At 44.0% G+C, this 21,086-nt stretch overlaps 1 protein-coding gene and 1 non-coding gene across 6 annotated transcripts in view; both read left to right on the forward strand.

The window, feature by feature from the left end:
* Positions 1 to 20,836, forward strand: part of PCGF6 (polycomb group ring finger 6) — a 47,252-nt gene extending 26,416 nt beyond the window's left edge. For 2 of the 5 annotated variants that reach the window (XM_055250360.2, XM_055250397.2), the window contains 3 exons: positions 572 to 670; positions 9,375 to 9,461; positions 19,670 to 20,836. In XM_055250360.2, coding sequence (XP_055106335.1) covers positions 572 to 670; positions 9,375 to 9,461; positions 19,670 to 19,726 — 243 coding nt within the window. In that variant the 3' untranslated portion in view covers positions 19,727 to 20,836. The remainder of the gene's footprint in view (positions 1 to 571; positions 671 to 9,374; positions 9,462 to 19,669) is intronic. The other 3 variants (XM_055250367.2, XM_055250376.2, XM_055250385.2) reach the window with 3 other exon arrangements.
* Positions 11,081 to 11,213, forward strand: LOC129478172 (U11 spliceosomal RNA). Its single transcript, XR_008656326.1, has one exon. It is a non-coding gene; the product is annotated as a U11 spliceosomal RNA (small nuclear RNA).
* Positions 20,837 to 21,086: the final 250 nt, after the last annotated feature.

Consider the following 21,086-nt stretch of genomic DNA (forward strand, 5'->3'; position numbering starts at 1 on the left):
GTTCAAGCGATTCTCCTGCCTCAGCCTCCTGAGTAGCTGGGATTATAGGCATGCACCACCATGCCCAGCTAATTTGTATTTTTAGTAGAGATGGGGTTTCTCCATGTTGGTCAGGCTGGTCTCGAACTCCTGACCTCAAACGATCTGCCTGCCTCTGCCTCCCAAAGTGCTGGGATTGCAGGTGTGAGCCATCATGCGCGGCCTCACAGTTGCTTTAGACATTTGATGGGTGTTTTCTCTGTGTCTTTAAAGTGTAAGTTCAGTACTTGAAATGAATGAATAAATTTTACTCTGAGTTTTGTTTTTTCAATGAAACATAAAATAAACCAGCAAGCCTATTTAGAAAAATTTTTGACATACTTTTCAGAAAGGGAAAGCTAAGCAGAATTTCCATTTTTCTTCTCTGATACGTGTATTAACTTGTTTCATAGTAAGTTTTTTCAAGAGTGTATTGAATCATCTTTGCTATAAAACTTTCTTTAATGTTTACACATTACATATATATACACATACCTCATGCATGTACAGGTATATTTAACCTAAAAATAGTTTTATCTGTCTATTTTTGTAGCCATTGGAAAAGAAGTTTGTTCGAGTTTCAGGAGAAGCAACTATTGGACATGTAGAAAAATTCCTCAGAAGAAAAATGGGTCTTGATCCAGCTTGTCAGGTACAGTACATATATGTAAAAGAATAGGTAAAGTTATGAGCTTACCTTTAGCACACTGAAGAAAGAACTCTGTAGGATTTCATGCAATTATTTCTGTTTTATGATGTTGTAGACATTTTTTTTTTTATTTATTTTATTTTTTTTTTTGAGACGGGGTCTCACTCTTTCGCCCAGCCCGGAGTGCAGTGGCGCAATCTCGGCTCACTGCAAGCTCCGCCTCCTGGGTTCACGCCATTCTCCTGCCTCAGCCCCCCAAGTAGCTGGGACTACAGGCGCCCGCCACTGCGCCCGGCTAATTTTTTTTTTGTATTTTTAGTAGAGACGGGGTTTCACCGTGTTAACCAGGATGGTCTCGATCTCCTGACCTCGTGATCCGCCTGCCTCGGCCTCCCAAAGTGCTGGGATTACAGGCGTGAGCCACCGCGCCCGACCTTTTTTTTTTTTTTTTTTTTTTTTTTTGAGAAGGAGTCTCGCTCTTTCACCCAGGCTGGAGTGCAGTGGCACGATCTCAGCTCACTGCAAGCTCCGCCTCCCAGGTTCATGCCACGCGCCTGCCACTGCACCTGGCTAATTTTTTTTTTTTTGTATTTTTAGTAGAGACGGAGTTTCACCATGGTCTCAATCTCCTGACCTCGTGATCCTCCCGCCTCAGCCTCCCAAAGTGCTGGGATTACAGGTGTGAGCCACCGTGCCCAGACATTGTTAATGCTAATTTAATATTGATGCATAGTGATTCACACCTCCAGCTTTAATCACATTTGATTACTTTCCATTTCTTTTTTTTTTCTTTTTTTGAGACAGGGTCTGTTTCTGTTGCCCAGGCTGAAGTACATTGACATGATCGTGGCTCACGACAACGTTGAGGTTTTCCTGGGCTTGGGTGGTCCTCCCTCCTGTCTCAGCCTCCTGAGTAGTTAGGACTAGAGGCACATGCCACCATGCCCAGCTAATTTTTTTTAAGAGATGCGGTCTTGCTATGTTGTCCAGGCTGGTCTCAAACTCCTGGCCTCAAGTAATCCTCTTGCCTCAGCTTCCCAAAGCACTAGGATTATAGGAGTTAGCCACCGTGCGAGGCTAGTATCCATTTCCTACTGCCACCGATGGCAATCTATTAGTGTTAGAGAAAAGCTGAAGATAGGAGAAATATTAAAGAGGCCTCAGTTCCAGCTCTTTCCAGTTTGGTAGTAGAGAAAAATATTGCTTATCATCCACTTTTCTGTATAGGACATCCTTGCATTTATTAGTTGTTCAAGTATAACAAGCAGCTCAGCCGGGCGCAGTGGCTTACACCTGTAATCCCAGCACTTTGGGAGGCTGAGGTGGGTGGATCACGAGGTCAGGAGTTCCAGCCTGACCAACATGGTGAAACCCTATCTCTACTAAAAAATACAAAAATTAGCCGGACCTGTTGGCATGCACCTGTAATCCCAGCTACTCAGGAGGCTGAGGCAGGAGAATTGCTTGAACCTGGCAGGCAGAGGTTGCAGTGAGCTGAGATTGCGCTACTGCACTCCAGCCTGGACGACAGAGCGAGACTCTGTCTCAAAACAAAACAAACAAAAAAACAAGCAAAGCTCAGGACACCTAGAGAAGTGAAATACATTTATCTAATAGGGACCTTATTAATTAGTTTTTTTTTTTTTTTGAGACTGAGTCCCACTGTGTCGCCCAGGCTGGAGTGTAGTGGCGTGATCTCAGCTCACTGCAACCTCTGCCCCCCGGGTTCAAGCGATTCTCCTGCCTCAGCCTTCCTGAGTAGTGAGTAGCTGGGATTACAGGCAGGTGCCACCATGCCTGGCTAATTTTGTATTTTTAGTAGAGACGGGGTTTCTCCATGTTGGTCTGGCTGGTCTCAAACTCCTGACCTCAGGTGATCCACCTACTTCGGCCTCCCAATGTGCTGGGATTACAGGTGTGAGCCACCATGCCCAGCTGACCCTATTAGTTTTTTTTTTTTTTTTTTTTTTTGAGACGGAGTCTCGCTCTGTCACCCAGGCTGGAGTGCAGTGGCGCGATCTCCGCTCACTGCAAGCTCCGCCTCCCGAGTTCACACCATTCTCCTGCCTCAGCCTCTCCGAGTAGCTGGGACTACAGGCGCCCGCCACCACGCCCGGCTAATTTTTTGTATTTTTAGTAGAGACGGGGTTTCACCGTGGTCTCGATCTCCTGACCTCGTGATCCGCCCGCCTCGGCCTCCCAAAGTGCTGGGATTACAGGTGTGAGCCACCATGCCCAGCTGACCCTATTAGTTTTTTTTATGGATTAAAAGAGATCTCCTGTTCTAGCTATGTAATGTTTTCTTTTCTTTTCTTTCCTTTTTTTTTTTTTTTTTTTGAGGCGGAGTCTCACACCGTTGCCCAGGCTGGAGTGCAGTGGGGTGGTCCCAGCTCACTGCAACCTCGCCTCCTGGGTTCAAGTGATTCTCCTGCCTCACTTTCCTGAGTAGCTGGGATTACAGGCCTGTGCCACCACACCTGGCTAATTTTTGTATTTTTAGTAGAGACGGGGTTTCACCATGTTGTTGTTCAGGCTAGTCTCCATCTCCTGACCTTGTGATCTGCCCGCCTTGGCCTCCCAAAGTGCTGGGATTACAGGCGTGAGCCACCACGCCCGGCCATAATATTTTCTTGTTGTTGCATGATGGAAACCTCAAACTTCATGTATCATTGAACATAAAAGTAAAATATACTCATAGTTCTAGTTATGTGGTCCAGTTAGTAAAAATGAACATTTATATAGCTTTGCTTTTTCATTAGTCAAATTTAAAAAGCATTTTTGTTATTCTCCATCATGTGTAAAGTTTTATAGAATAATTTTTATCTGAAATACTGTGTATTGTGGCTGGGCACAGTGACTCACCTATATAATCCCAGTACTTTGGGAGGCCAAGGCAGGTGGATCATTTGAGGTCAGGAGTTTGAGACCAGCCTGGCCAACATGGTGAAACCCTGTCTCTACTAAAAAATGAAAAATAGCTTGACATGGTGGCACACTCCTGTAATCCCAGCTACTCAGGAGGCTGAAGCTGGAGAATTGCATGAACCTGGGAGACAGAGGTTGCAGTCAGCCTACATCATGCCGTTGCACTCCAGCCTGGGTGACAGAGTGATAACCTGTCTCAAAAAAAAGTAAAATAAAATAATAAAATACTGTATTGTTAGTTAAATTAATAGATATGTTAAAACAGTGACTGGCCATGTGCAGTGGCTCATGCCTGTAATCCCAGCACTTTGGGAGGTCAGGGCAGGTGGATCACCTGAGGTCAGAAGTTCAAGACCAGCCTGGCCAACGTGGCGAAACCCCGTCTCTACCAAAAATTAGCCAGGTATGGTGGCACACACCTGTGGTCCCGGCTACTCAGGAGGCTGAGGCAAGAGAATCTCTTTTATCTGGGAGGTGGAGGTCGCAGTGAGTCAAGATCATGCCACTGCACTCCAACCTGGGCGACAAGAGGAGACTCTATATCAAAAAAAAAAAAAAAAGAAAAGGGGCCGGACACGGTGGCTCACGCCTGTAATCCCAACACTTTGGGAGGCCAAGGCAGGTGGATCACCTGATGTCAGGAGTTCAAGACCAGTCTGACCAACATGGTAAATCCCATCTCTAGTAAAAATATAAAATTGGCCGGGCGTGATGGCGCATGCCTGTAATCCCAGCTACTCGAGAGGCTGAGGCAGGAGAATCGCTTGAACCTGGGAGGCGGAGGTTGTGGTGAGCCGAGATGGCACCACTGCCCTCCAGCCTGGGCAACAACAGCGAAACTCCAACTCAAAAAAAAAAGGGACTGAAAGTTTGCTAGTGTTTTTAGTACCAATATTTTCTGGTAGTAAATATATACTAAATCCAATGAAATGACTTCTCTAACTGAGCTTGACATATCCTGGTTATATCTCATGGCAGCTGAAAACTAGAAATGACTTATTTTTACCTTGTAGCCACAGCACACTTGAGGTTATTCTTAGGTTTTTGTTAGAGACAAAGCTGGTTAGTGACTCCTGGATTAAGAATTATGAGTGATCCCGTAACAGCCTATTATTTCTAAAAGCAGAAGTCAGAAGACTTGCCCTTATTATAGAATAAGAAGTGATACCCAGGAGGACCCTCTCTAGAATGTAGATTATTCTATGGCTATTTATGTGTCTGTGTGTGCGTGTATGTTTTGTGTTTTGTGGGTTTTTTTTTTTTTTGGTGGCAAGGATAACATACTGTGTTGCCCAGGCTGGACTTTTTTTGTGTGTGTGATACAGAGTCTTGCTCTGTCACCCGTGCTGGAGTGCAGTGGCACAGTCTTGACTCACTGAGGTCTCTACCTCCTGGGTTCCAGCAATTCTCCTGCCTCAGCCTCCCAGGTGGTTGGGATTAGAGGTGCACACCACCATGCCCGGCTAAACTGTTTGTATTTTTTAGTAGAGATGGGGTTTCATCATTTTGCCCAGGCTGGTCTCAAACTCCTGGCCTCAAGTGATCCTCCTGCCTCAGCCTCCAAAAGTACTGGGATTACAGGCATGAGCCACTGTGCCCAGCCTGTTTTTTTAATTGACAGAAACAAAATATTTTAGGTTGGGCGTGGTGGCTTGCGCCTGTAATCCCAGCACTTTGGGAGGCCAAAGTGGGTGGATAGCTTGATCCCAGGAGTTCGAGACCAGCCTGGGCAACATAGCGAAACCCCAGCTCTACAAAAAATACCAAAATTAGCCGGGTGTGGTGGCGCACACCTGTAATCCTAGTAGTCCTAGCTCCTAGGGAGTCTGGGTTGGGAGGATCATTTGAGGCTGGGAGATCGAGGCTACAGTGATCCATGATTGTGCCACTGTACTGAGCCTGAGCGACAGCAATACACTGTCTCAAAAAAAAAAAAATAATAAGTGAAGTGAAGGCCAGGCAAGGTGGCTCACCCTGTAATCCCAGCACTTTCAGAGGCCAAGGTGGGTGGATCACCTGAGGTCAGGAGTTCAAGACTAGCCTGGCCAACATGGTGAAATCCTGTCCCTAGTAAAAATACAAACATTAGCCGGGCGTGGTGGCGCATGCCTATAGTCCCAGCTACTTGGGAGGCTGAGGTGGGAGGATCCCTTGAACCCAGGAAGCAGAGGTTGCAATGCGCTGAGACCACGCCACTGCACTCCAGCCTGGGTGACAGAGTGAGACTCTGACTCAAAAAAAAAAAAAAAGAAATGAAATAAAGAAATCATATCTATTTATTGTATACAACATGATGTTCTGAAATATGTATACATTGTGGGATGGCAAAATTGAGCTAATTAACATACCATTACCTCACATTTTTTGTGGTGAAAACACTTGAAATTTCTATTCAGCAGTTACAATATATTATTATTATTATTATTATTATTGTTTGTTTGTTTGTTTTTGAGACGGAGTCTCTGTCACCCAGGCTGGAGTGCAGTGGCGCGATCTCGGCTCACTGCAAGCTCTGCCTCCTGGGTTCATGCCATTCTCCTGCCTCAGCTTCCTGAGTAGCTGGGACTACAGGCACCCACTACCGTGCCTGGCTAATTTTTTGTATTTTTAGTGGAGACAGGGTTTCACCGTTTAGCCAGGATGGTCTCCATCTCCTGACCTCGTGATCCGCCCGCCTTGGCCTCCCAAAGTACTGGGATTACAGGCGTGAGCCACCGCACCCAGCCTACAATATATTATTAAGTATAGTCACCATCTTGTACAGTATATTTCTTCTAAGTTGATTTTGTTACCTAAAAATGTGGGTTTCTTTTTTGCTTACATCATAGAATTTAAGGCTTTTAGCATTTTGAAGTAAAATTATATAAAGGCTCATACCTGTAATCCCAGCTACTCTGGAGCCTGAGGTAGGAGGATCACCTAAGGTTAGGAGTTTGAGACCAGGCTGGCCAACATGGGGAAATCCCATCTCTACTAAAAATACAAAAATTAGCCGAGCGTGGTGGCGCGCCCTTGTAATCCCAGCTACTCGGGAGGCTGAGGCACGAGAATTGCTTCAACCTGAGAGGCAGGAATTACAGTGTGCTGAGATTGTGCCACTGCACTCCGAGCCTGGGCGACAGAGTGAGACTCTTGTCTAAAAAAAAAAAAAAAATTAATAAAACAATGGTACCAAATTCTTTAATTTTTTATGGATCTAAGTTCTGTGTGCAAGATCTGGTATCATTACTTTCAAGTCATTTTGGAAACACCACTCTAAAAACAGGTGACAGGCTAGATTTGGCCCTTGAGTATGCCAGCCCGGGTTCTATCTCATAATTCTATATAATCTCAGATTAGTAACAACTTTTGCATTTTAGACATTAGCTTTTAAATTGACAGAGTGGTATTTGCAAAATGAATTGAAAGCACAGCCACACCGTGGCTGCTTTTGTGCTATAACAGCTGAATTGAAGAGCTATAACAGAGATGCTATGGCCCACAAAGCCTAAAGCATTTATTATTTGGCCCTTTGCAGAAACGGTTTGCCGACCCCTGAGATGGCATTTAGGCTTTGGAGAAAGTTAGATCTTGGACAGACCTGGGTTTATATCTGGACTTTGCTATTTACTAGCTTTGTGACCTCAGGAAAGTTTAATGTCTTCACTTCTTAGTTTCCCTATCTGTAAAATCGGAATTGTAGTTACCTAGTTCATAGGAATATGAGGATTAGATAACACATATCAAATACATATGTAACTTATTGTACATAGTAGCTGCTCATTTAAATGCAGCTGCTATTACTGTTGTTTTTAGAGTTTAACATGTTGACAGTGTATAGAATTTATTGGAGTAAACAGTATTTGAAGATAAGAAGTGTGGCTAGGAGATGGTTTTAGTGGTTTAAGCCTACAGGCAGTAGTTGAAAGATACGATATGAATTCAAGAGATAGGAAGAAAGAAGCAATAGGACTTTGTAATTGATTGCATGTAAGAAGAAAGGAAAAGGAGAAAGAGGAAGCAGAATTGACATTCTGGTATGGAAGACAAGGAGAAATTTCATACCATAATCTAAATAGTAATGTTAGGAGATGGAGCCAGTTAAGTGAGATATATATATCTCTCACTAATATATATATATATATATATATATATATATGCTGTTGAGGATCTAACCCCATTTTAAGGTAATAGGAAGGGAGTAGTACTCAGTGAAAGATTAAAGATTTGCATTTCTATCTTAGCAAGTAAGTATAGTAGAGTCTTAGTAAAATGTATATATACAACAATATTCTCTCTAGAGAATTCTATATAAAAGTCAATATATTGGCCGGAGCACACTGGCTCACACCTGTGTTTTGGGAGGCCAAGGCAGGAGGATCACTTAAGACTAGGAGTTTGAGACCAGCCTGGGCAATATACCGAGACCCTGTCTGTACAAAAATTGAAAAAAGAAAACCACACAATTGGCTGAGCATGGTGGCTCACACCTGTAATCCCAGCACTTTGGGAGGCCAAGGCGGGCGGATCATGAGGTCAGGAGATCTAGACCATCCTGGCTAACATGCTGAAACTCTGTCTCTACTAAAAATACAAAAAATTAGCCGGGCATGGTGGCAGGCGCCTGTAGTTCCAGCTTCTCAAGAGGCTGAGGCAGGGGAATGGCGTGAACCCAGGAGGCGAAGCTTGCAGTGAGCCGAGATTGTGCCACTGCACTCCAGCCTGGGCGACAGAGCGAGACTCCATCTCAAAAACAAAAATCAAACAAAAAAACACACAATTTGCCAGATGTGGTGGTGCACACCTCTAGTCCCAGCTACTTGGGTTGCTAAGGTGGGAGGATTGCCTCAGCCTAGGAGTTTGAGGCTGCAATGAGCTATGACTGGGCCACTGCACTCCAGCCTGAGTGACAGAGTGACACCCTATCTTGGGAAAAAAAAAAAAAAAAGATATATCTTGGAGCTTTGCAATTACCAAAGGGCTGAAAAGACCTTGTTGAAATTGTTCCGTCTACAAAACAGTTTCCTTAGTGTGAACTTTAAGTCAGTGTTGTACTATGATTTATATGGCATTGTTGGAAAATGAGATATTCCTCATAAGAGAATTTTTTCAAGTAATGGATGATTGCCTTTTTAAGCATTAATACCTTTTAATGATTTTTTTTTTTTTTTAAGACAGAGTCTCCTCGCTCTGTGGCCCAGGCTGGAATGCAATGGCGTGATCTTGGCTCATTGCAACCTCCACCTCCTGGGGTCAAGTGATTCTCCTGCCTCAGCCTCCTAAGTAGCTGGGATTACAGGCACCATGATTACCACCATGCCTGGTTAATTTTTGCATTTTTAGTAGAGACAGGGTTTCACCATGTTGGCCAGGCTGGTCTGGAACTCCTGACCTCAGGTGATCTGCCCGCCTCTGCCTCCCAAAGTGCTGGGATTACAGGCGTGAGCCACTGCACCCGGCCTTAATGATTTTTATCACAGATATTTAAAAAGATATACTTTCCTCTGCTACCTGATGTTGAATACATCTAACATGACTTAATTTCTTTGAGATTCAGGGAGATCATTTTGAATATCAATTATACTGTGCTGTTGTCCTGCTGTATCCTCTAATGCTCTTCCCATGTTACCTTATTTACTTTTGTAAAAAGTTTCTAAAACTCTCTTATCAAGAGTGTTTAATCAGTCTAAAATAAAATTACAAAATCTAGTTTGGAAACAATTTATGTTGATTTTTTTTCCTCATTTCTTCAGATGATATTTTGAAGCAAGAAATCAATCTAATACACTCTTCATGTCCATAGGTAGATATCATCTGTGGTGATCACCTGTTGGAGCAGTATCAAACTCTAAGGGAAATCCGACGTGCAATAGGTGATGCAGCAATGCAGGTAGGTTCTAGACATACCCATGTCTAACAGATAAGTTACTTAGTGAAAGAACGAAGTTCCATGTTATCAGTAAGTTTCCATAAATAATTCTACAATACTCTTAAAATTACCTACACTATAAATAATAATTATATTTAATATTTATCAAATTCTTGCTGTGTGTCAGGTAGTGTTCTATGTAATTTATGTAGATTAGCTTATTTATTCTTCATAATTATTCTAAGAAAGCAGGCAGTTTTTTATTTCCCATTTTAAAGATAAAGGAAACTGAGATACAGTAAGGACATATAACTTCCTACAGTCACTGGGTGAGACAGGGCTCAGACTCTAGGCCGTTTGATTCTAAAAGCCTTGTTTTTTTCCCCCTGTCCAGTGCTATAATACAATTTTGAAGGCTTCTAGGCCAATACATCCAGAAGGACATTTCAAGAAAAACTTGCAAGTACTTATCAGGCTTTAGAGCCAAGTTTGTCCAACCCGTGGCCCTCAGGCCACATGTGGCCCAGGATAGCTGCGAATGGGGCCCAACACAAATTCATAAACTTTCTTAAAACATGATGAGATCTTTTTTTTCTATCAGCTACTGTTCTTACTGGTATATTGTATTTTTATTTATTCATTTTTTTGAGACAAGGTCTTGATCTGTTGCCCAGGCTGGAGTGCAATGGCACTATCTCAGCTCACTGCAGCCTCTGCCTCCCAGGTTCAAGCAGTTCTCCTGCCTCAGCCTCCCTATTAGCTGGGATTATAGGCATGCACCACCACACCCGGCTGATTTTTGTATTTTTAGTTGAAACAGGATTTTACCATGTTAGCCAGACTTGTCTCAAACTCATGACCTCAAGTGATCCGCCCACCTTGGCCTCCCGACGGGCTGGGATTACAGGGGTGAGCCACTCCGCCCAGCCTGTGTTAGCATATTTTATGTTGGCCAAAGACAATTCTTCCAATGTGGCCCAGGGAAGCCAAAAGACTGGACACCCCTGCTTTAGAGATTCGCATAGCTTTTCTTGTTCAGTAGATAAGAACTCAAGGTTACTATTTTGATGTTTTAATTAACCTATAATGTGAGTGGGAATATAATGTGAAGTCTCCTAGTCAAAATAATAAAAACCAAGACAGGATCTACAAGTTTAATGAAGAGAAAATAGGACCACATATTCTAATGTATTTCTGAACCTATAGTGGAGAATTGTTTTTGGTTTTTTTGTTTGTTTGTTTGTTTTGAGACAGAGTTTCACTCTTGTCACCCAGCCTGGAGTGCAATGGTGTGATCTTGGCTCACCGCAACACCTGCCTCCCGGATTCAAATAATTCTCCTGCCTTAGCCTCCCGAGTAGCTGAGTTTACAGGCATGCGCCACCATGCCCAACTAATTTTGTGTTTTTAGTAGAGACGGGGTTTCTCTGTGTTGGTCAGGCTGGTCTCAAACTTCCGACCTCAAGTGATCCACCTGCGTCGGCCTCCCAAAGTGCTGGGATTACAGGTGTGAGCCACCGCACCCGGCTGTGAAAATTGTTTTAAGAGCTATATGACTCTGAGAAGCTTATGAAGTACTAATGAAGATTCGATGGACTCTCAAACAAATTTTTGTTTGCTAGAAATATAATTCTTGGGAAAAAAAGGGCTTCTGCTGTGAGTGGCACACATAGGGCATCGTTTGCTCTTGGCGCCAGAATCAGCATCAAGAGATTTCAGAAGCATAGTTTTTTGGTACTTGGATAGCTGGTGATCATTGGTCCTGGAGCCCTTACTTGTTGTGTAAATTAGTTGTGACTTTTTTTTTTTTTTTTGAGACAGAGTCTTGCTCTGTCAACAGGCTGGAGTGCAGTGGTGTGATCTCAGCTCACTACAACCTCTGCCTCCTGGGTTCAAGGGATTCTCTTGCCTCAGCCTCCCGGGTAGCTGGGACTATAGGCGCCCGCCACCACGCTTGGCTAATTTTTTGTATTTTTAATAGAGACGGGGTTTCACTGTGTTAGCCAGGATGGTCTTGATCTCCTGACCTCCTGATCCGCCCGTGTCAGCCTCCCAAAGTGCTGGGATTACAGGTGTGAGCCACCGTGCCCAACCGTGACTTTTTTTTTTTTTTTTTTTTGGAGACAGAGTCTTGCTCTGTCACCAGTCTGGAGTGCAGTGGCGTGATCTCGGCTCACTGCACCTCCTCCTCCTGGGGTCAAGTGATTCTAGTACCTCAGCCTCCCAAGTAGCTGGGACTATAGGTGTCCCACCACACCAGCTAATTTTTGTATTTTTAATACAGATGAGGTTTCACCATGTTGGCGAGGCTAATCTCAAACTCCTGGCCTCAAGCGATCTGCCCACCTCAACCTCCCAAGGTGCTGGGATTACAGGCATGAGCCACCACACCTGGCTGACAGTCATGGCCTGTTGGGTAAATCCAGGTTTCTGCTCCCTCTTTGGGCTGTGTGTTGTGATGCACTGTTTCTAGGTTATGTGATTGGTTTGTTGTATTAAATGTTGTGGGTGATTATAACACAAGGACAAACATTTTGTGTATCTAAGTATAGAAAACATATGGTAAATATCTCTATTATAAAGACAAGAAATGCGGCTAGGCGCGGTGGTGGCTCATGCCTGTAATCCCAGCACTTTGGGAGGCGGGGTGGGAGAATCACTTCAAGCCTGGGAGGTCGCAGCTGCAGTGACCCATGAGTGGCTCTGTACTCCAGCCTGGGCAATGGAGCAGGACCATGTCTCAAAAAAAAAAAAAAGAGGCCAGGCACAGTGGCTCACACCTGTAATCCTAGCACTTTGGGAGGCAGAGGCGGGCAGATCATTTGAGGTCAGGAGTTCGAGACCAGCCTGGCCAACATCCTGAAACCCCATCTCTAATAAAAATAGAAAAATTAGCTGGGCGTGGTGGCAGGTGCCTGTAATCCCAGCTACTCAAGAGGCTGAGGCAGGAGAATCGCTTGAACCCGGGAGGCAGAGTTTGCGGTGAGCCAAGATCGCACTACTGCACTCCAGCCTGGACGGCAGAGCAAGACTCCGTTTCAAAAAGAAAAGAAAAGTAATTCTTGGCCAGGCATAGTGGCTTGCTCCTATAATCCCAACACTTTGTGGGGCCGAGATGGGAGGATCATTTGACCCCAGGAGTTCCAAGACTCGCCTGGGCAATATAGCGAGTCCCGTCTTTACAAAGATAGAAAAATTAGCAGACATGGTTGTGCACACCTGTGGTCCGTTACCTGGGAGGCTGAGGCAGGAGGATTGTTTGAGTCCAACAGTTCAAGACCAGCTTAGACAACGTGATGAAACCCCATCTCTACAAAATACAAAAATTAACCAGGTGTGGTGGCACATGCCTATAGTCCCAACTACTTAGAAGGCTGAGGGGGGAGAAGATTGATTGACCCGAGAGGTTGAGGTTGCAGTGATCCATGATCACACCACTGCACTCCAGCCTGGGTGACAGAGTAAGACCCTTTTTCAAAAAAAGAGAAAGAAAAGAAATATAATTCTTTTTTTTTTTTTTGGTATAATTGCCTGTGTTCATTTGTCTCAGTGGAACAACTGCTCAAAAGAAGATGTGAATATTATAAGAATTATTTTTTTTTCTTGTCCTCACAATCTGTTTCCAAGAATTATTTTCTTAATGCAAATTATACAATTCCTTGGAAGAAGCAGAAAATATACACACATGCATAGTTATATGTGCATAATGTACATATGATATATTTTAATTGACGTATAATGAAATGCATGAGTTTCAATAAATACCTGTCTGTTTAACTCAAACCCCTCCTTCACATACAGAACTTTTCTGTCACCCCCAGAGAGTTCTCTCATGCTCCTTCCCAGTTAATTCTTCTCCCTAGCACTAAGGCAACCATTGTTCTGATTTTGTCACTAGAGATTAGTTTTTTCTTTTCTTTCTTTTTTTTTTTTTTCAGACAAGTTCAGGCCAGGTTTGGTGGCTCACGCCTGTAATCCCAGCACTTTGGGAGGCCAAGGTGGGGGGATCACCTGAGGTCAGGAGTTCAAGACCAGCCTGGCTAACATGGTGAAACCCCATCTCTACTAAAAATACAAAAAATTAGCCGGGCATGGTGGTGGGCGCCTGTAATCCCAGCTACTCGGGAGGCTGAGGCAGGGAATTGCTTGAACCTGGGAGGCAGAGGTTTCAATGAGCTGAAATCACACCATTGCACTCCAGCCTAGGCAACAACAGCAAAACTCTGTCTCAAAAAAAAAAAAAAAAAAAAAAAAAAAGACAAGGTCTCACTCTGTTGCCCAGCCTGGAATGCATGGAATGCAGTGGCACAATCATGGCTTAGTGTAGCCTCAACCTAGGGGGCTCAATTGATCTCTTCCCACCTCAGCCTCCCAAGTAGCTGGGACAACAGACGTTACAGACGTGCACCACCACATCTGGCTATGTTATAAATTTTTTGTAGAGATGGGGTTTTGTCATGTTGCCCAGGCTGGTTTTGAACTCCTGAGATCAAGCAATCAGCCATCTCAGCCTCCCAAATTGCTGGGATTATAGCATATGTGAGCCACCATGCCTGAACTGTTTTTTAAAATAACAGTTTTGTTAAGATGTAATTCACATACTGTATTAGTCCATTCTCACATTGTTATAAAGAAATACCTGAGACTGGGTGATTTATAAATAAAACAGGTTTAATTGTCTCACAGTTCTGCAGGCTGTCTAAGAATCATAGCAGCTTAGCTTCCAATCATGGCTGAAGGCAAAAACATGATAGGAACCAGGAACAAGAGAGAGAATAAGGAGGGAAGTGCTACACACTTTTAAACAACCATATAACATGAGACCTTATTCACTTTTGTGAGGACAGTACCAGGGGGAAATTGTGCTAAACCATTCATGAGAAATCCAACCCTGTGATCCAATCACCTCCCACCAGGCCCCACCTCCAACATTGGGGATTACAATTCAACATGAGATTTGGTGGGGACACAGATCCAAACTGTATCATTCCACCCAAATCATGCCCCGCCCCCACCAAATCTCATGTCCTCACATTTCAAAAGACAATCATGATTTCCCAATAGTCCCCCAAAATCTTAACACACTTTCAGCATTAACTCAAAATTCCAAAGTCTCATCTGAGACAAGGCTAGTCCCTTCTGCCTATGAGCCTGTCAAATCAAAAACAAGTTAGTTACTTCCAAAATACAATGGGGGGTATAAACATTGGGCGAATAACTCTCATTCCAAAAGGGAGAAATTGGCCAAAAGAATGAGGCTATATGCCCCCATGTAAGTCTGAAACACAGAACAGCAGCCATTAATTTTTTTATTTTTATTTATTTTTTTTGAGATGGAGTCTTTCTCTCTGTCACTCAGGTTGGAGTGCAGTAGCGTGATAGGCTCACTGCAACCTCTGCCTCCCGGGCTCAAGTGATTCTCCCACCTCAGCCTCCCAACTTGCTGGGACTAAAGGTGCACACCACCAAACCTGGCTACTTTTTGTATTTTTTTGTAGAGATGGGGTTTTACCATGTTGCCCAGGCTGGTCTCAAACTCCTGAGCTCAGGCAATCTGTCTGCCTCAGCTTTCCAAAGTGCTGGGATTACAGGCGTGATCCACCATGCCTGGCCCTTATTAAATCTTAAAGCTCAAAATTAGCCAGGCATGGTGGTGCACTACTGTAATCCCAGCTATTTGGGAGGCTGAGGTAGGAGAATTGCTTGAACCCGGGAGGCAGAGGTTGCAGTGAGCAGAGATCACACCACTGCACTCCAGCCTGGGCAACAGCAAGACTCTGTCTCAGAAAAAAAAAAAGCTCTAAAATCTCCTTTGTCTCCCTGCCCTACATCCATGGTACACTGGTGCAAGGGTGGGTTCCCAAGGCCTTGAGCAGCTCCACCTCTGTGACTTTGCAGGGTTTGGCCCCCATGGCTTCTCCCACGAGCTGGTGTTGAGTGCCTATGGCATTTTCAAACACAGAGTGAAAGCTGTCAGTGGATCTACCATTCTGGGATCTAGAGGACAGTGGCCCTCTTCTCACAGCACCATTGGGCAGTTCCCCAGTGGAGACCCTATGTGGGGGCTCCAACCCCACGTTTCCCCTCCGCACTGCCCTAGTAGAGGTTCTCTGAGGGCTTTGCCACTGCAGCAGGCTTCTGCCTAGACATCCAGGCCAGTCTTGAACTTCTGACCTCAAGTGATCTGCTTGCCTCAGCCTCCCAAACTGCTGGGATTCCAGGCGTGAGCCAGCATGCTCGGCCAAAAAGAACATTTTTAATTAATTTTATTTTTAAAAATTCAATAAAGATTTCCACAATAAACCACAGTCATTAAGTCTGCAAATATATGTGCAGTTATGTGTCACTTAACAATAGGGATATGTTCTGAGAAATGCATTGTTAGGCAATTTAATGATTGTGCAAACATCATAAAATGTACTCAGGTTAGGCATGGTGTCTCACACCTGTAATCCCAGTATTCTGGGAGGCTGAGGTGGGCAGGAGGGTCACTTGAGCCCAGGAGTTTGAGACCAGCCTGGGCAACATGCTGAAACCCTGTCTCTACAAAAAATACAAAAACTGGCAGGGCATGGTGGCATGCACCTGTAGTCCCAGCTACTTGGGAGGCTAAGGTGGGAAGATGACTTAAGCCTGGGAGTTCAGGGCTGTGGTGAGCTCTGATCATTCATGCCAGCCTGCGCGACAGAGCAAGACCCTGTCTCAAAATAATAAATGAATGAATAAATGAATGAAATAAACAATCTTTCTTTCTTTTTTTTGAGACAGGGTCTTGCTGTGTGGTCTTGCTGTGTTGCCTAAGTTGGAGTGCAGTGGCAGGAACATGGTTCACTGTAGCCTCAACCTCCTGGGCTCAAGCAATCCTCCTGCCTCAGCCTCCCGTGTAGCTGGTTACCAGAGGTGTGCCACTGGCTAATTTTTTTATTTTTTGTAGAAATGGGGGTCTCACTTTGTTGCCCAGGCTGGTCTTGAACTCCTGAGCTCAAGTGATACTCCAGCCTCAGCCTCCCAAAGTGCTGGGATTACAGGCATGAGCCATGAGCCACCACACCTGGCCTTGAGTTTAATTTTTTTTTCTTTTTTTTTTTTTTTGAAACAAGGTCTGGCTCTGTCACCCAGGCTGGAGTGCAGTGGCATGATCTTGGCTCACTGCAACCTCTGCCTCCCAGGCTCAAGTGATCCTCCCACCTCAGCCTCTTGAGTAGCTGGAAATAATAGACATGTGCCACCACACCTAGATAATTTTTGTATTTTTTGTAGAGACATGGTCTCACTATGTTGCCCAGTGTGGTCTTGAACTCCTGGGCTCAGGTGATCCACCTGCCTTGGCCTCTCAAAGTGCTAGGATTATAGGCATGAGCTCCTGCACCTGGCCTTGAGTTTAAATTTCTTTAGATAGACATCTGCTCTCTCTGGTTTACCACTGGTCTTTAACATTCCTTATTGACTTCACATACCTAACTTATGTATTCATTTATGTTACTGGCCTGGCCCTTGTGGGCACTTGAATTTGTGAACCTTTTTCTAGAACTCTGGTGAGTTTTTACTGTAATTGCCAGGAACACAAACTAGATTGCAGTGAGTTGAGAAGTGAGGAAGCGGAGCCATGGAAAAGCTTAGCAAAGAAGCAAAAGAGATTAATAGCCAGAGTAGCACAGGAAATACAGGATATATGAGCTGCAACCCCTTCTCTGTGTTGCTCAGTTCAGGTCTGTGGCACGTTTCCCAATGACCTTTCCTTTTAGCTAGTTATCCAGTCTGCAGGAAATTAGAAATAGTCCCTTAAAAAGGTGGATTGCGGCCAGGCGTTGTGGCTCACGCCTGTAATTCCAGCACTTTGGGAGGCCAAGGCGGGCGGATCACCTGAGGTCGCGAGTTCGAGACCAGCCTGACAAACATGGAGAAACCCCATCTCTACTCAAAATACAAAAATTAGCAGGGGGTGTTGACACCTGCCTGTAATCCCACCCAGCTACTCAGGAGGCTGAGGCAGGATAATCACTTGAACCCGGACGGCGGAGATTGCAGTGAGCCAAGATCGCACCATTGCACTCCAACCTGGGCAAGAGAGCGAAACTCCGTCTCAAAAAAAAAAAGTGGATTGCTTGCTGGATGCAGCCTTGGTGAGAGCCAAAGAATTAAGACCTGGTATCAAGAAAGGAGATAGAACCCCACAAAAAGTAAATGAAAAGACTTGGACACATAGCATCTGGAATCATATAGTATGGGGGTTAAGTTGCCCAACTGCCCCGAGGGCATTCTTTACTCTTTTAAAAAATTCTTTTTCCTTTTTTTTTTTTATAAAAAAAGAGGGGAGTTTCACTATGTTGCCCAGGCTGGTCTCAAACTCCCGGTCTCAAGTGATCCGCCCACCTCGGACTCTCAAAGGGTTGGGATTACAGGCATGAGCCACTGCATCCAGCTGAGGGCATTCTTTAAGGAAGAAGTAAAACATATATATTTTAGGCTTTCATTAAATAAGTAAGTGTTTCAAAGCTTTAGCAATTATTATAGTGGTGAGCTGCATTTATGTGGAAATGAACAGATCTGTGATGCGTTGTAGTAGTTGAGTCTTTTTTAGGAGAATCTAATGCTTAAGTAATCTATTAAGAAGTCTAGGGCCAGGCGTAGCGGGTCACACCTGTAATCCCAGCACTTTGGAAGGCTGAGGTGGGCAGATTACCTGAGGTCAGGAGTTCAAGACCAGCCTGGCCAACATGGTGAAACCCTGTCTCTACTAAAATTACAAAAATTAGCCAGGTGTGATGGCGGGCCTCTGTCGTCCCAGCTGGTCAAGAGGCTGAGGCAGGAGAATTGCTTGAACCTGGGAGGCGGAGGTTGCAGTCAGCCGAGATTGTGCCATTGCACTCCAGCCTGGTGACAGAGCCAGACTCCGTGTCAAAAAAAAAAAAAGTCTGGGCTGGATGCGTGCCTCACACCTGTAATCCCACACTTTGGGAAGCCAAGATGGGGGGATTGCTTGATGCTCAAGAGTTTGAGACCAGCCTGGGTGACATAGCAAGACCTCGTTTATACTGGGAAAAAAAATTTTTTTTTAAGTAGCCAGGCATGGTGGCACATGCATGTGGTCCCAGCTAGTTGCGAAGCTGAGGTTCGAGGATCACTTGAGCCTGGGAGATTGAGGCTGCAGTGAGCTACGATCGTGCCACTGCACTCCAGTTTGTGTTTATGGCTACGTGATAGTTTCAGAATTGGCTCCTGAGAGTCATTAAAAAGACACATTGACAGGCTGGTCTAGATGGCTCATGCTTGTAATCCCAGCACTTTGGGAGTCTGAGACGGGCAGATTGTTTGAGCCCAGCCTATGCAATATGGTGAAACTCTGTCTCCTACAAAAAATATGAAAATGAGCCTGGTGGTGGTGTGTGTCTATTGTCCCAGCTATTCATGAGGCTGAGGTGGGAGGATCGCTTGAGCCCAGGTGGTCAAGGCTGCAGTGAGTCCAGATTTGGCCATTGAACTCCAGCCTGAGCAACACAGCAAGACCCTGTCTTCAAAAAAAAAAAAAAAAAAGTGGGGCTAGGTGTCGGGCCGGGTGTTCTGGCTCACGCCTGTAATCCCAGCACTTTGGGAGGCTGAGGCAGGAGGATCATCTGAGATTAGGAGTTTGAGACCAGCCTGGCCAACATGGCGAAACCCTATCTCTACTAAAAATACAAAAATTAGCCGGGCCTGGTGGCACGCGCCTGTAATTGCAGCTACTTGGTAGGCTGAGGCAGGAGAATTGCTTGAACCTGGGAGGCATAGGTTGCAGTGAGCGGAGATCGCACCACTGCACTCCAGCCTGGGCAACAGAGCAAGATTCCGACTTGAAAAATAAATAAATATATACATACATACATATAATACATACATACAAAAATCAGCTGGGCGTGATGGCGGGTGCCTGTAATCCCAGCTACTCGGGAGGCTGAGGCAGGAGAATTGCTTGAATCTGGGAGGCAGAGGTTGCAGTGAGCCAAGATTTCACCACTGCACTCCATCCAGCCTGGGCAACAGAGTGAGACTCCGTCTCAGAAAAAAAGCACATTCACAAGGAGTGTTTGGTGAATAAGAAACTATATGGTCCACTTATTTTCTTTAAATTAAAGAATTTCACCTTAGTGTTAGATTATAAAAAAAAAAAAAAAATAAGCCAGCTTTGACTTGATCATTTGCATTACTGGTTTGAAAGAACTGCAAAATGTCTTTTTTTCTCCCCTTTTGAGGATGGTCTGCTTGTCCTTCATTATGGTCTTGTGGTTTCTCCTCTGAAGATAACTTGAAGATTCTAGGCACATTATGAGGAGGGAAACAAAGGAGGCTTCTGCAGGACTGCATCTCACCAAAGATTTCCATGAAATGTAATTGCTACCACTTTGCTATTGAAAACATAACTTACCTATTTTTAGCACCAAGAATTATAGCGTTTATAAGTACAACTTGGAACGATGGAATGCATCTGTTACTAGAGACTGTATATAATAAGCAGCCAAAGCTCAGGGGAAATTTTTCAAAAATTGAATTTTAAAATTTCTTATGATTTTAAATACCTTGACATTGATTTTGCTTCCCATCTTTGAAGTAATTGGTTAGTTTTCTTTGTTCAGCCATTTCAAGTTGGTGGTTGGGATATCTGCTCTCTGGGATGGCATCAGTTGGGCAGTCATCTTTTTGGAAGAGAAGTGTGCTTTTGAATGGAAGATTCAAAGCAGTCTTTGTTAAACTGCAGGGTATACTCTCAAAGACCAAAACTATTGGCCACTTTTGTATGTTGCCAGCATATTTTGAACTTGTATCTTTTTTTATACTAGCAACACTACAAAGGAGAAGCTACTCATTTCAAAATGGATGAATTGTTATTATGTGTGAAAAGACTCTAAGTTTATGGTCTGTGCTATAAACTTTCAGTGTAATAAGACATCTTCAATACATCTTCCAATAAGGGGTGCTTCTTTGTGACAGTATTTTTATTTCTGACATTCATTGTATTTGGGTACATAGTGTGGTTGTTGATACCTTGCAATAGTATTGCTTCTGAAAGTAATAAAAATTTTAGGAGAATTTGAGAAGTTTACAGAATTACTTATTCATTGTTTTCTTAGTAAGTCAGTTTAATGTTTATTTTTCTCATTATTTCGTCACTGGAATAAAGAATAAGGGAGTTTGAGCTCACCTCCATGCAAAGACTTCAGTTTTAAAACATTATTTTGCCTAAAATTAGCATTGTGATGCTTTCTAAAAGAAATATTTTATAAACCCTGTTTCACAGCAGAATTTCTGAATCTGTTTAGAGACCACTACAAAATTGGACAAAGATTGGCAATTCTTTGTAAAGAATTTGTGAATTGTGTATAAATTTATTCTAACATTTAATAAAAATGTATTTTAACCTATTTGGAAATGTTAGTGTTTACTGTGGGTTTTTAAAAAATAACCAGGCCAGGGCCAGGTGCAGTGGTTCACGCCTGTAATCCCAGCACTTTGGAAGACCAAGGCAGGTGAATCACCTCAGGTCAGATGTTCGAGACCAGCCTGGCCAATATGGTTAAGCCCTGTCTCTACTAAAAATATAAAAATTAGCTGGGCATGGTGGCAGGTACCTGTAATCCCAGCTACTCAGAAGGCTGAGGAAGGAGAATTGCT

The sequence above is a fragment of the Symphalangus syndactylus genome, chromosome 2 (assembly GCF_028878055.3).
Source record: "Symphalangus syndactylus isolate Jambi chromosome 2, NHGRI_mSymSyn1-v2.1_pri, whole genome shotgun sequence".
NCBI classification, from domain to species: Eukaryota; Metazoa; Chordata; class Mammalia; order Primates; family Hylobatidae; genus Symphalangus; species Symphalangus syndactylus.